The sequence below is a fragment of the Parambassis ranga genome, chromosome 2, assembly GCF_900634625.1.
Source record: "Parambassis ranga chromosome 2, fParRan2.1, whole genome shotgun sequence".
NCBI lineage: Eukaryota > Metazoa > Chordata > Actinopteri > Ambassidae > Parambassis > Parambassis ranga.
The window spans coordinates 31,618,535-31,630,993 of record NC_041023.1 but is presented as its reverse complement, the minus strand read 5'-3'; the positions used below and the strand labels follow the sequence as shown (position 1 = coordinate 31,630,993).

The window sequence follows — 12,459 nt, the reverse complement described above, 5'->3', positions numbered from 1 at the left end:
TTGTGTGTGTGTTGGTATGAATCTTCGTGCTTGTACACACACTTGTGTGTGTGTGAGGCCAGACCTCATGCAGATCGGGCCGCTTGCTGAGCCCCAAGGCCAGGCTATATTTAGGTGACTGGTTTTCTGCCTCTCTCTCTCTCTCTGAGTGTTTCAGAGTGTTGCCTGCTGATTGGGAGAGGCCGACCGCAAGAAATATGTTGCCTCCGTGTCTCGCCACTGACTTGCAGATAACCACATGTGGGAGAATTCATACAAACGAAGGGAAAGACATGAGCGGTGGTTAGCATGTTAGCTTATCATTAGGACGCAGAGCTTGTTGGTAACACATATAAAGTGGGCTAAAGTCTAAAAACATATGGGTGGTTCAATTTGTTTCAGTGGCTGTGAAGCAGAAAGAGGTGCTGGTACCAGATGTTCTTTTGTTCCTCAGTTCCTGTGAAAGTGCAACTTTTAAAGCTGCACTTCTTCATTCTGCAACTAGCTACACTGTGCAAACTGCGCCAGCAGATTTCCAGACTGTTGACACATTTGGCTACAAGATTAGCATCATGGACCACGTTAGCTAAAGGTAGAGAATTGACAGGCAAGCAAGCTAAGCTAGCTTTAACCTACCTACACTGCATGATCGTGAAGTAGGACCATGTCTTGGTGACATATGCAGGCTAAAAATACTGAATAATCAATAGCTTTCCTTATTAGGAGCCCTGGTTATTGACATTTTTCTACACTCTTCCTCACTCAGAGACTTTAGAAACACACAAGGCTTGGGTGCATATGGAGACACGGTCAATCACATGATTCCCACTGAGGCCCCTCACCTTACCCCAATAAGGCCTGATGCCAGACTCTGGAATGAATTCCTTTGCTGTGAGTGTGAGCAGACTGGTGACACCAGCAGTCTGGAGAAGGAGGTATATAGATAGACAGTAGTCCAAAGGAAGGGGCCTGGATGGATGGTGGGTGGTGGGGGTGATATGAGAAGGATGGATGTCAGAGAATACATAACCTGAGAGGGAGATAAAGAGTAATGAGAGGATCTATTTTTGCTTAAAGAAAGGAGAGAGGGCATGAGGAAGTAGATGAAGACGGAGCGTGAACAGATCCAATCGTGCTCTGACTTACCTCTTTCTGTGTGTTGCCATAAAAAGATTTTCACAAGTATTACAAGAATGTCGCCATGACACTGTTCATCATAACAAGGAGATTTTGATAACACACCCGTATGGTGCTAAATACCAGAGAAAATCAACGATAGTGTCAGAAGCACAAATTTAGACTTCATTTTGTAATGGGGACCTATAAAGTTAACACTATGTAGCTTTGCTCTGTGCATCACCTGTTTATTTACATGACCTCTGGAGCAAAGTCTAACGCAATCAATGTAAAGAAACACACGTGTGCACATGTCGCAGAAGTCACTGTGACCCCCAGCAGTGCTGCACCACATTCAGACCTTCTGCTCTGGTCTGCTGTCTGCCGCTCGATTTTCCCTGAGGGGGGCCTCTGTTCCTCCATCAATCCATCTAGCATCAGTGACATGAGCTTCCCAAGCCTTTTCTCCCCAACTGCCCCCCTCCTCCCCATAGCCCTGAGGATGAATAGTACCCTAAGGGGAAGGAGAAAGATAACTGGTGCAGCCCCAGGAGACCCGCACCAGGCAGGACAGGGATCCGTTTCAAAGAGGAATCAACTCGTCCTTGGCTTCTGCACACGTGCTCTAATACAGCAGAGATCCAGTCACAGCGGACTCCTGCACAGCTGCAGTATTACTGCAAGATTGTGCAATCAAACTTCTTTTCACCCATGCATCACCACAAATAACACACACACACAGCCAGTGTGAGGAGCACTTTACACAAAGCTGTGTAGCTCTCACATGGCTTTTATCCTTCAAAGACACACACACACACACCCTGAAGGAGGGCTGCCCTGTCATCTCGCTGGCAACAAAGCGGGTCCCAGATGTCAGCCTCAGAGCCTGTTAGCAGACGCGCACACACACACGCACACGCACGCTCAGGCCTTTGTTCAACATATTGCCAGTACATTCAGATTCGGTAAATATTGCTACACACTTACATGACAGGAGACAATGCAGGCTACATTTCTGTTATCTCATAATAGGAAAATAAAAGTATGAATGTTAAGGTTGGTGAACTCGCACAGACGAATGACTTTGTTTATCAAATCCTTATCTGTTTCATGAGAATTAGCCGCACCTTCTGGTACTTTCCACCTAATCCAGCCATCTTTGCACGATGACCTCTGTTACTATGTAAGTAAGAACAAAAAGGGGCAGGAAAACATTACACTGCTGTTTCATCAGTGCCAAGCTGAAACTCCAATGCAACAAATTTGAGGACATTCTGTCACAAATGCTGCAACAGAATCTGAAAGTGAAAAGCAATCATTTCAAAGTTTGCACAAACACATAGAAGAACAAGCCTGAGTGTGGTGTGGTGTCGCTCCACATCGCACTCAAACACACTGAAAAGACAACGCACAAATTAAAATACCTTCTCTAGCATTTCCCTAGTAAACCCAGTGGTTTACACCAGTGGACTTCAATTTCTATTACCCAAAGAAATGTTTACAGAATGGAATGGAAGACGAAGAATTCTTGACTTGACACTATCGTGCATGGCTAAAGTAAACAGCTAGTCAATCAAAAGTTGTTCAGACATTCTCTATTCCTTTATAGACCTTCCTACATTAAACCAAAAAACTTGACAAAAACAACACAACAGCAACATATTTCCTATAAAAAATTTTTGTATGGTAAATAATGTTTATAATTTAATGCTTGAGGCAAATGAAAGTATTTAAAAGCATAATTTCACTGATTTTTATGTTAGAATGATTATATATTTGTTTGGGAAGCACAGCTTCTCCAATCCACTTCTCATTTTTGACTTAAAAACAGCTTGCAAAATGAGTCATTGCAAAAATATTGTCTGCAGAGCATGACAAAATCCTGTTAAATCTGGATCACTTGGGCTTTGTTTGTTTATTTGTGTGTTGCTGGATGGTTCTTTTATTCACTCACACCCTCCAACAATCCAACAATCATCACCAGTGCCTGATATTTACACACAAAACAACCCTGGCAAGTCTCTAACCTGCTTCCACGGAGAGGAGTTTGTACTAAAATATCCCAAAAATATGGGGCTTAAATATGATTTATGTCTCTCATTGTGCTTCATGCTGACAGCTGTTGAGGCCTCGTGCTAGCCAGTGTTTACAGAGGTAAAGCTTCAGCCCAGTCACTTTCCCTCTCCGTGCCCTTAACCCCCTCCTCCTCCTCCTCCTCCTTTCAGAACGCCCCCAGCTCCTGCTAAACCAGCTCTTCTCGTTCCCTCCTTGTCTGTGTGTCAAAATGAGCTACATGTTTTTCTTTTTTTCCGCCTGCTGCTAAGCAACCTGGGGGATTCAGAGCGCTGCAAAGGATTGCAGTCTTAATCCAAAACTCTGGGTTTTTGCAGACTCAGCTGTTTTTGCTGCAGTAGTAGTATCATAGTTATCTATTCGTTGGCAGAGTTACGGCACTTTTTTCCCCCACACAGATTTGACAGCACCTGTCCCATCCCACCATTTAAGAGGTGGAAGCATTCCATTAGGTTTGAAGTGTCCAAAAAATGTTTCAATTTGCGGTGTGATTGCCGATCATGTCAGGCAAACAGACCTTATAAGGGAAAAGACTTTATGAAATGCGTCCTTTCCACATGTAGAGCTGCAACGAGACGATTTTCTCAATCTGCGCACACCCATGAAACACCGTTTGGGCAACACTCTCACTGTCTGCAAAAATCAGTGTGTGTGTGTGTGTGTGTGATCTTTACACACAAACTACAGTTTACTGTCCAGAGAGAGGAACGAATGTTGGTGAGGCAGGAAAATTGCTGACCTATACTCTCTTCTCTCTCCAGGCACAGATGGTCCACTCAGTCCTTAAACATGTGGCGGATCCAATTCCAATCTGAGGCCACAACATTAGTCACTACATGCACAAAAACACTGTTTTTTTCTTTTAAAAAATGTGTAGATGTTTGTCCTTCCAACCAGAAATGCAGACTTTGGCATGCAGTTCCACCTTTGGCTGGATGGTTGTTTACAACAAGACACTATATGTATGTTGCATGCATTTAACCAGATATTGCTCTTAAAACAATGATTAAAATCACATGCAAAAACTGAAGCACTGTCGAGAGGATGCCAAGCCATTGGATGATGATAACACACACACCCACTCTGCATAGAACAGCAGCCTGCTCTCTGTAGCACATTGTACTGCCTTTGTTGCTCCATAGTGGAAGAGTAACTGTACATTCCGTACATATGCATTAGTAAGGTTAGCAGCAGTGCTATTCTAACCACACAAAGGAGACATCAAGTTATATAAAAAACTACTAAAAAAAAAATCAGCTTTCAGTAACCTTAATACTGTGTTTATGTGTAAATAAATGGCCAAAATATAGAAAAGGCTACATATTGATGAGGTCTGTATCAGATTTAGATTTTTATTGTATAAAAATATTCCTAATCTGGATTATCACAAACTACATCAAGCTATATTGGTGAAATATTGGTGTGACTACAACCATCTAGTATTTCTTTTATAATTCAACTTCAAATAAGGACACAGCTCACAGGAAATATGATGCCAAGATAGGAAATCTTTTATTACAGAGAAAAAAAAACTTTTCTTCCAAAATATAGAAATCTGTACAACTTCCGCACAATCAATTTACATGAACTGTACAAATTTACAGCAGTTCATCACAACATACCCAAGGAAAAAGAAACTGAACACGATAAAGATGTACTGACATGAGATCACAAGATACAGCTTTTCTTCTTGGGTAAGCTCAGATTTTTTTGTCTATTTTCTGCTTTTGTATGTAAATAGAAAAGAAGGGAGAAAAAAAATGAAAAGAAAGAGAAAAAAGGGAAAAAAACAACAAAAGGATACGTCTACACTTACAGATTATGGAAACTAAGATTTACTTTTTTTGTAACCAAAACAACTTTGGTCCTTGCCAACACTCCCATCACAAATGGCTTCACTTACGAAAAGCGTCATCCATGTTAAAAGATGAAATACAAAAAAGGAATACATCTAAAAAAACACCTCAGGATAGCAATTATTGGCACTTCCCATGTGTAATGTTATGTACTCTACCATTTGTTGTACAGTTACAATACATTCTACAATATGTAAAAACACCTCAAATGTGAAAGTGGCAATAATTCAACTAATCGATGACAATATATTGACAACAACAACAACAAAACTGCTGTTCCCTTCCCGTTTCATGTCCTAACATGCACAACTTTTCCATAAGAGTTATTTATTGAATGTCCGAGGCCTGAGTTTGGCAATACATTCCAGGAGAGACTCCTTGCGTCTCAAAAAGCAAAAAAAAAATGTCACACTACTTCAACTTGACATTTAGTGCATTTATGTGCTATTTTTTTAAACCTCTTGACTACTCGAAGCACTCTCACAACAATTCTGTCACCTATGTGCGCACAAGCTGAATGGATGCCATTTAATTACTGGGGTCTTAAAACCATTTTTTGGGATAAGAAGGGGAGTTCGAATGGGGATTTTTCTTTTTTTTCCCATCTCTAAAAATTCATAAAAGTAGGGGTTAAATCACCAGACTAAATTAAAAAAAATCCTCTTTATAAAAAAAGAGAATGAAGAGGAGGAGTGGAAAATATGAGAAAATCTACCAGTGTGACCATAAAACACATCTACAGGAAAGTGAGACGAGACGATCATCTCGTGTCCGAAATATAGACCAATCTCAAAAAAACATCTTGTTACGTGACATTAAAAAGCAATAAAGGAGCAGCATGATTTTAAAACTGGTATCCGCCATGGAAACCAAAGCTCCCGTCCCAGCAGGCTCCTCTCTATCCGACCAACATGGAATCACTGGTTTGTTTTTTTTCACAGATTGCTGAAGGGAGTATCAGCAGAGAGCAGGGCAGGAAGGTGGGGTGGTGGTGTTGGTGGTTGCAGTGCGTCAAAGGCTATAGCTATATTACCCATGATCCTCTCAAGCTTAGGGGAGCTTAAAACACCCACAGGTTTGGGTGATGAGCAGTGAACCAGCCTGCCATGACAGATTTGACCAGCGGCTCAGGCCTCATCTGCTCAACCAAACGGTTAGAACCGCTTACTCCCAGAACCAGTGGTGAAGTCGGGGGGGTACATCAGACTACATCGCATCCTCCTTTCATATGCATGTAAACAAAGTTGCTACTCAAACTCGGTAATCAAGTGCAGCGCAATCCAGTGAGATGAAAACAATGGCCTATAGTACCCTCATTTCTTCATGTGTGATCCAGGTTTACGTTCTCTCACTAGCCCACCCCCCCTTTTTAGTGCAGCTCGAGCACGCCGAGCGCGTGTGCTGGTTATCCACCACTGAAGAGATTTGAGGGCTTCTGGTCAGGGTGACGTTGGAAGAGGTTGGGGCTGAGGCTGAACGAGTCCAGAGGGTGGGAAGAGGGGGGGGCTGGAGGGATTTTAGCTGCCCTGGACACAAAGAGTCCGGCCCTGGTCCCCCCTCCTCAACCTGCCTCTCTCACACCAGCTCTACCCCTTCCCCGCCCCTACCTCTGCACATCCCTGCCCTTCCTTACCCCCAAGCACCCCACGGTGATGGATGATGATATGTGTCACATTAAGTCTACCTGCATCCACAGGGGGTCAAGCTAGCAGCATGCTGGCTTTGCTTTTTGGCTGAACAGGAGGTCTGAGCTGAGGGGTGATATGTGGCACTTGAGGCACTCTAACCCCCCCCCCCCCTCCCCCCACTGGAACAGAAGGGAGGGAGGGGGGGGGGGACACCTCCTAAAGTAAAGGCGAGGGTCCAGGTAGCACAATGCACCAGGTTGATATCAGTTTAGCAACATCATGGCTCATAATTCACGAGGTCTCCGTAAGGCAGTTCACCTCCGGCGCTCCAGACCTCCCTTTGGCCAAAGTCTCACACAGTCATCACTTAGTCCAGACCTTTCAGACAAAATTCTGTTAAAAATCAGCAACGCAAATTACCATCTCTGTGGTGTGTGTGTGTGTGTGTGTGTCAGGGGCAGCTTAGCTCTGCAGACTCAACAGTGCCTTATGAATGGATGACAGAATGTTTCTAACATACCACCCAGAATAAACTCCACCAAACAAATACAGTGTTAGAAAAAAAGGTTTTGAAATCCAGAGTCGCACACTCCCCCCATTTTTTTAAATAGACGTCAGCCTATTATCCCAACGTGGGAGCTACAGTATCAACAAATGGCTAAAAAATGGCAAGGGCAGTAAAAACGGTGTGAAAAGATGACATTCAAATGGATGGAATGCAGGCGATTTTCTCCAAGAAGTACACATCCCACACAATCTCACGTCAAAGTGCATTCAACGCCAATTGTAAGCGGGCCACATGACTAAAATTTGGGTAAATAGGCCCCCCTTTCTTTTGCTACACTTTGAGTTTTGGTAATTAAAGAGATGACAAAGTGGTGGTGGTGCAAAAAAAAATATAACACAGGAACTTTGATTGTGAATTTCAACAACATTCATTACCTCGAAGGAGGAGGAGGTGGCGGCAGAACAAGGAGATGGATCTCCACCCTGACCCTCCTCTGCGCCTCCTCCCCCTGAAAGCTACACATAAGATGGGTGATGGCAGTGCAACTGGACACACTGGTATCCATAGGTAGCAGGTGTCAAAACACATTCCACTTGCACTTACATACAGGTCGAGATGAAGAGGGGAGGAAGGGAAGTTAAGACCACAAGCTGTTTTCTCAATAGCTACAAGATAAAGAAAACAAACTCTGTGTGGTCCAAAAAGGTGTTTATATAGAAAATAGAGATGCTCTCAGTGGGTGTTTCTTTACCTTGAGCTTGGATTTGCAATGGGCACAGTCTGAACCTCAACTTCCTCCCCAACAGGAAACAAAACAAATGAAAATTGAAGGAATATAATTCCTGGGGGGAGAAAAAAAATAAACAAATCCTGACAATTTAGACTTTTTGCAGTGGTGTGTTAAAAATGTACCCATAGTAACCACAAGTAAGAAAAGTGCAAAGTCAATGCTGATAGCCCCTTCAGAGAGGGAGCTGATCGCCATGTTGTTTACAGTTGGGGTGGGGTGGGGTTGGGTGGATGGGTTAGGGGTTAGACGGAGCCTTGTCTCCATGGGGGTTCCTGGTTGGGTGGTTGGTTGTTTTAGCTGCCCCAACAGTTCCATTTCCATAAAACCTCTCCTAAAAAAACGCCCAGCTGATCCAATGACACAACAGAACCGATGATAATGGGGGGAGAGAGAGGGTAAAAAAATCAAACCTACAAGGTTTCCATCACCTGGACGATAGGCGTTTTTTTTTCCTTTTGCTTTTTTCTTCTTTCACAATTTCATTTCATATTCTTAGCTTTAAAAAGGCTCACCCTGGTCTGGCCAAGTGATCTAACCAGCCACGGCGTGACCCTGAACAAAAAAAATGAAAAAAAAAGTAGGCCGGGGTGGGTGACAGCGTGCCACTTTAGCTGGACACAGTCATCATATTGTAGGCTTTGGAGGGACTGGTTCTGCCCAGCACCATCAGTTCCTCCTTGCAGCTGATGTGACTGTCCACCATGGGGCTCACTGACCCGCTGTTTCCTGAGGGGGCGCCGTTGGCAGTGGCCATCGCCTGCATTCCTGCAGGAACGGGCTGCGATTCGTACAGGACGCAGATGGAGCCGTCCTCACCGATGCGGTAGGACACCTCGAAGGGGTCCACCCAGAGCGTGAGCTCACTGGGCAGCAGCAGGTAGAGTTGCTGGATGGTCAGGCCAATGCGCTGGCCTGCCTGCCCCACTAGCGGGTCCATCTTGTGGTTGATGCGGATGCAGCGGTAGCCCGAACCCTTGCATGGCCTGTCTGGGAACCAGTGGTGCTTATATTGCTCTGCAGAAGGACAAAGAAGCGAAGAGTTTAGCTTTTGTAATCCTCACGTGTGAACACAGTTCTCATGTCTGTCTAAGGAGACTATAAAATGCATGTGTCTTACAGTAGACTGTGGCCGTGCAGGTGTGATAAGCAGTAAACTGGAGCTGAGCAAAGGTTGGACAGAGAGCAGACAGGCTGTACTCTGCGAGACTACAAACACCTTCTGGTTGTAAAAACAGTTCAAGCGAAAATGGGAACATCATAAAAATAAGAAAACACATTTCCTCTTCAAACGGGAAGTGAGATGTAACTGATTTATAGCTGGATATCTAATAATTTATCAAATGAAAAGCAACAAAAAGAGGGTTTAAGGATAAGTGTACTTATTGGCTTGTAGCACAGGGAGTTACTGTGTGCCATGGCCAAAGAGCGGAAAGAAAAACATCACCACCTGTTACTGGGCTGATAAGCAGCCATAAACAGGCACCCTGGGCCTACGTGACAAAAAGAGTGCCACTGAATTGCACAATCCCTCCCCTGGCCTTCGTCAGTGTCACAAAGTCTCCCATGACTGGCTGAACAACAACACCAAAAGTGTCCCAGCCAGCGAGCCAGCCATCTGGGATGCTCAGCTCCGCCTCTTAAAGGGACAGGACCCTGTTTTTTTCCTCCCCTTTCTTTGTGGAAGTTTTTTGTGAGGAGAAGTGCAGTGAAACTGGTGATTCATAGTGACGCCACTCTCACTTAAAAATGTAACAAATGAGTGTTTGACTTTATGTGTGACTGTGGAATTCACTGTAAGCCTATAAAAAAGGCTTCAAGGAGAGCTGGAGAGCTTCAAATCTCTTTTTGTTCCAACCTCACACTTAAGAAACACACCTACCCCCCCCTCCCCATTTACCCAGACAAGGCTCGTCCATATTGAATTCCCATTCACGGTCACTATGGCCAATGAGAAACGGGTTAAGTGAAGTAGGCCAGCATTCAGTCCAGGGACCCGGAGGCCACCTGTATGCATCCACAATAACAACCCCCCCTGCCAACCCCTCCTCCTTCTCCTCCACTCCCTTCCTCCTCCGGTGCCTTATCACAGACGGCTGTATAATGCTGAGCTAATGGAGGGGCTGGCACCCAGACCGTGCCACAAAAGACGGCTGCCTACAAACCCTGGAGCAGCTGGGAAATGATCAGCTCAGCAGGGCCTATTCTTAAAAAGGAGGGCACACGGGAGGAGGAGGCGGAGGGGCAGAAAAGTAAGCAGACGAGTGTGCGCTTAACTTAAAGAGTTTAACCAAAGAGGGTTGTTTATTCACTACAGCTGACCCCAAACACTGGAAAAACATTTACTGGTTGGCTGGGTATTTTCCATATGAGGCAAAGAACTGAAACACTGCTAACTACAAATTACACAACTTCCGCCATTGGGACTTATTCCCCCCCACTTCCCTTTGCTCAGCACAAACAAGAGGAGCTGGGCTTTTCAAGCATGCAGACACAATAGTGAGTAACGGAGCACAAAAGAGCTCTGGCTGGCCTAGTTTAGCTGCTGCAAGCCCCACACGATACCATCACAAAGACTCTTTTACTGTTAATTAGATTACAGGCCAATCACAGAGATGTGGGGTCGGATATAATGTTGTGATACAATAGAATGTGGACATAATTAGCTAAATATGGGTTTGTTTCAGCGGAATCCCCCTCCTCCATCTTTAATGTCCTCCTATAGGCGCTCAGCAACACACACACACACACACACACACAGGCTCCAAACTTTTGTCTGTTTACAAACACAATGGAGCCAAGAACACACACATTTTTGGGTAAATTTGATTAATTAAAAAAAGTGGGTTCAAGTGTGTTCGTGATTGAGATTTTTCCACACATAAATTAGAAAATCGTGCCTCCTATTGTTTTATTATTAAGGTCTCCAAAATTCGGTGAAGCAAGTTTTCATATATAAGAGAGGCCCTTGTGTGGAAAATGTGGGTCATCTGCTGTTGGATGGAATGAAGCAGATGTATGGCAGCTTTAGAGCCGTGAGGCTGGAATGTGTTTACAGCAGGAAATGAGACACAATCCCCCTGTCGCGTTAAGAACGGCCAACACTCAATTTAATATATAATAATTTAAAAAGAGAGATTTGCTGGAAATTAAAACGGGTTACTTCAAATCATTAAAATGAGCGGAAGATAAAAATATCACAAAACACTCGAAAATGCCGTTTAAACATTTTAGTGTTAAATGTGTTGCGTTTACGGCACCAGAATAAAAATGGTGTCTGCACATATTTTAATTATTAACCTATTTCGTCTATAGCATTACGTAATGTGAGCAGTCTCTACTGTGTCACTGGGGGCTGTTTTGCTCCATTCTCTGAGAGCTTTATCGACCGAGGCGCACTTCCTTGTTCGAGCGAAGCGTCTCTTCGCTTCAACCCCCCTCCCCCCACCCCGTTCGTCCAAATAAACACCCCGAACTTTAACCAAATTGGATTTCTTTGTTGGAAATATTCCATTGTACCGATTTTAATCGTCCACCAATCGTCTTGGATCATCCGCTGTTAGATACTTGGTGGTGTTTTTTTCCACCCCCTCATCTTCGACGTGCGCAAACAGTGGTGCGCGCTGGTAGCGCTTGATAGTGATACTTAGAGAACAAAGAAAGGCTTCTTCTCACGTCTATTACAAGCCAAATTTAAGCATCCACACACAAAAGACGGTTAAAATGTGATATGTGAAAGTGTAGTGTACATTTTAGAGTGTTCGTAGTGGTGATTTCTGTGCGTAATTTGGATCATTTTTGCGTTTCCTTACCTGCCAAAATGTCCTGTAAGCTTTGGCTGAATGTTTGGACCTGTCGATCGTTTACGTGTCCTTTTACCCTCAGAAATCTCGACAGAAATCCGACGGCGGCGTTGATCTCTGGTTTCATCGTTCCCCGGGCACAGAGGGTATGCATTGAGAAAGGCAGCGGCGACGATCCGTGCGCTTTTTTCTCTACGTGTTTATTTGACTCGTTCTCTCCGACTCTGAGCAGCGATCCTTATCTGTTGGCGCTTGTGTTGTTTCTCTTGGCATTTATCAGTCGAGGTAGAGGGAAGTTCTTCTAACAGAGAGAGTCCGTGTGCTGGCTGGGACGGTGCAGATGTTGGGAATAAGACGCCTGTTGTTGGTAAATACAGAGGGTCGGTTTTGGGGGGGTCCCTCGTTGAATCGTAAGCCAACCCTCCCTGCTGACTTTCCTCCTCTAGAGTGAAGCTCAGTGAGAGGGGGAACGGGTTTTATAGCCCCCCCCTCCTCCTCCCTCCCCTCAGCTCCGACACAAGCTGCTACAGCAACTGCAGCTCACCAATCGGCAGCCGTGCATCCACTGACGAGCCACATATAGGAGGAGTGCAGCGGTCACGTCAGAGCTCTGAAAATAAACAGAGAGGCGCAGCGTGAAATCGTGCTGCCTTCACGTGCTGTCGGAATTATGGGAAGTTGAAAAAAAGTACAGGAAACCAACAAAAAA

At 44.4% G+C, this 12,459-nt stretch overlaps 1 protein-coding gene across 1 annotated transcript; it reads right to left on the bottom strand.

Moving 5' to 3' along the window:
- Positions 1-4,656: 4,656 nt before the first annotated feature.
- btg1 (B-cell translocation gene 1, anti-proliferative) lies at positions 4,657-12,217 on the bottom strand. Its single transcript, XM_028424987.1, has 2 exons — positions 11,760-12,217; positions 4,657-8,964 (listed from the first exon to the last, which is right to left on the bottom strand). Exons 1-2 carry the CDS (start codon positions 11,902-11,904, stop codon positions 8,558-8,560), a joined length of 552 nt encoding a protein of 183 aa, XP_028280788.1. The 5' UTR covers positions 11,905-12,217; the 3' UTR covers positions 4,657-8,557.
- Between the last annotated feature and the right edge of the window lie 242 nt (positions 12,218-12,459).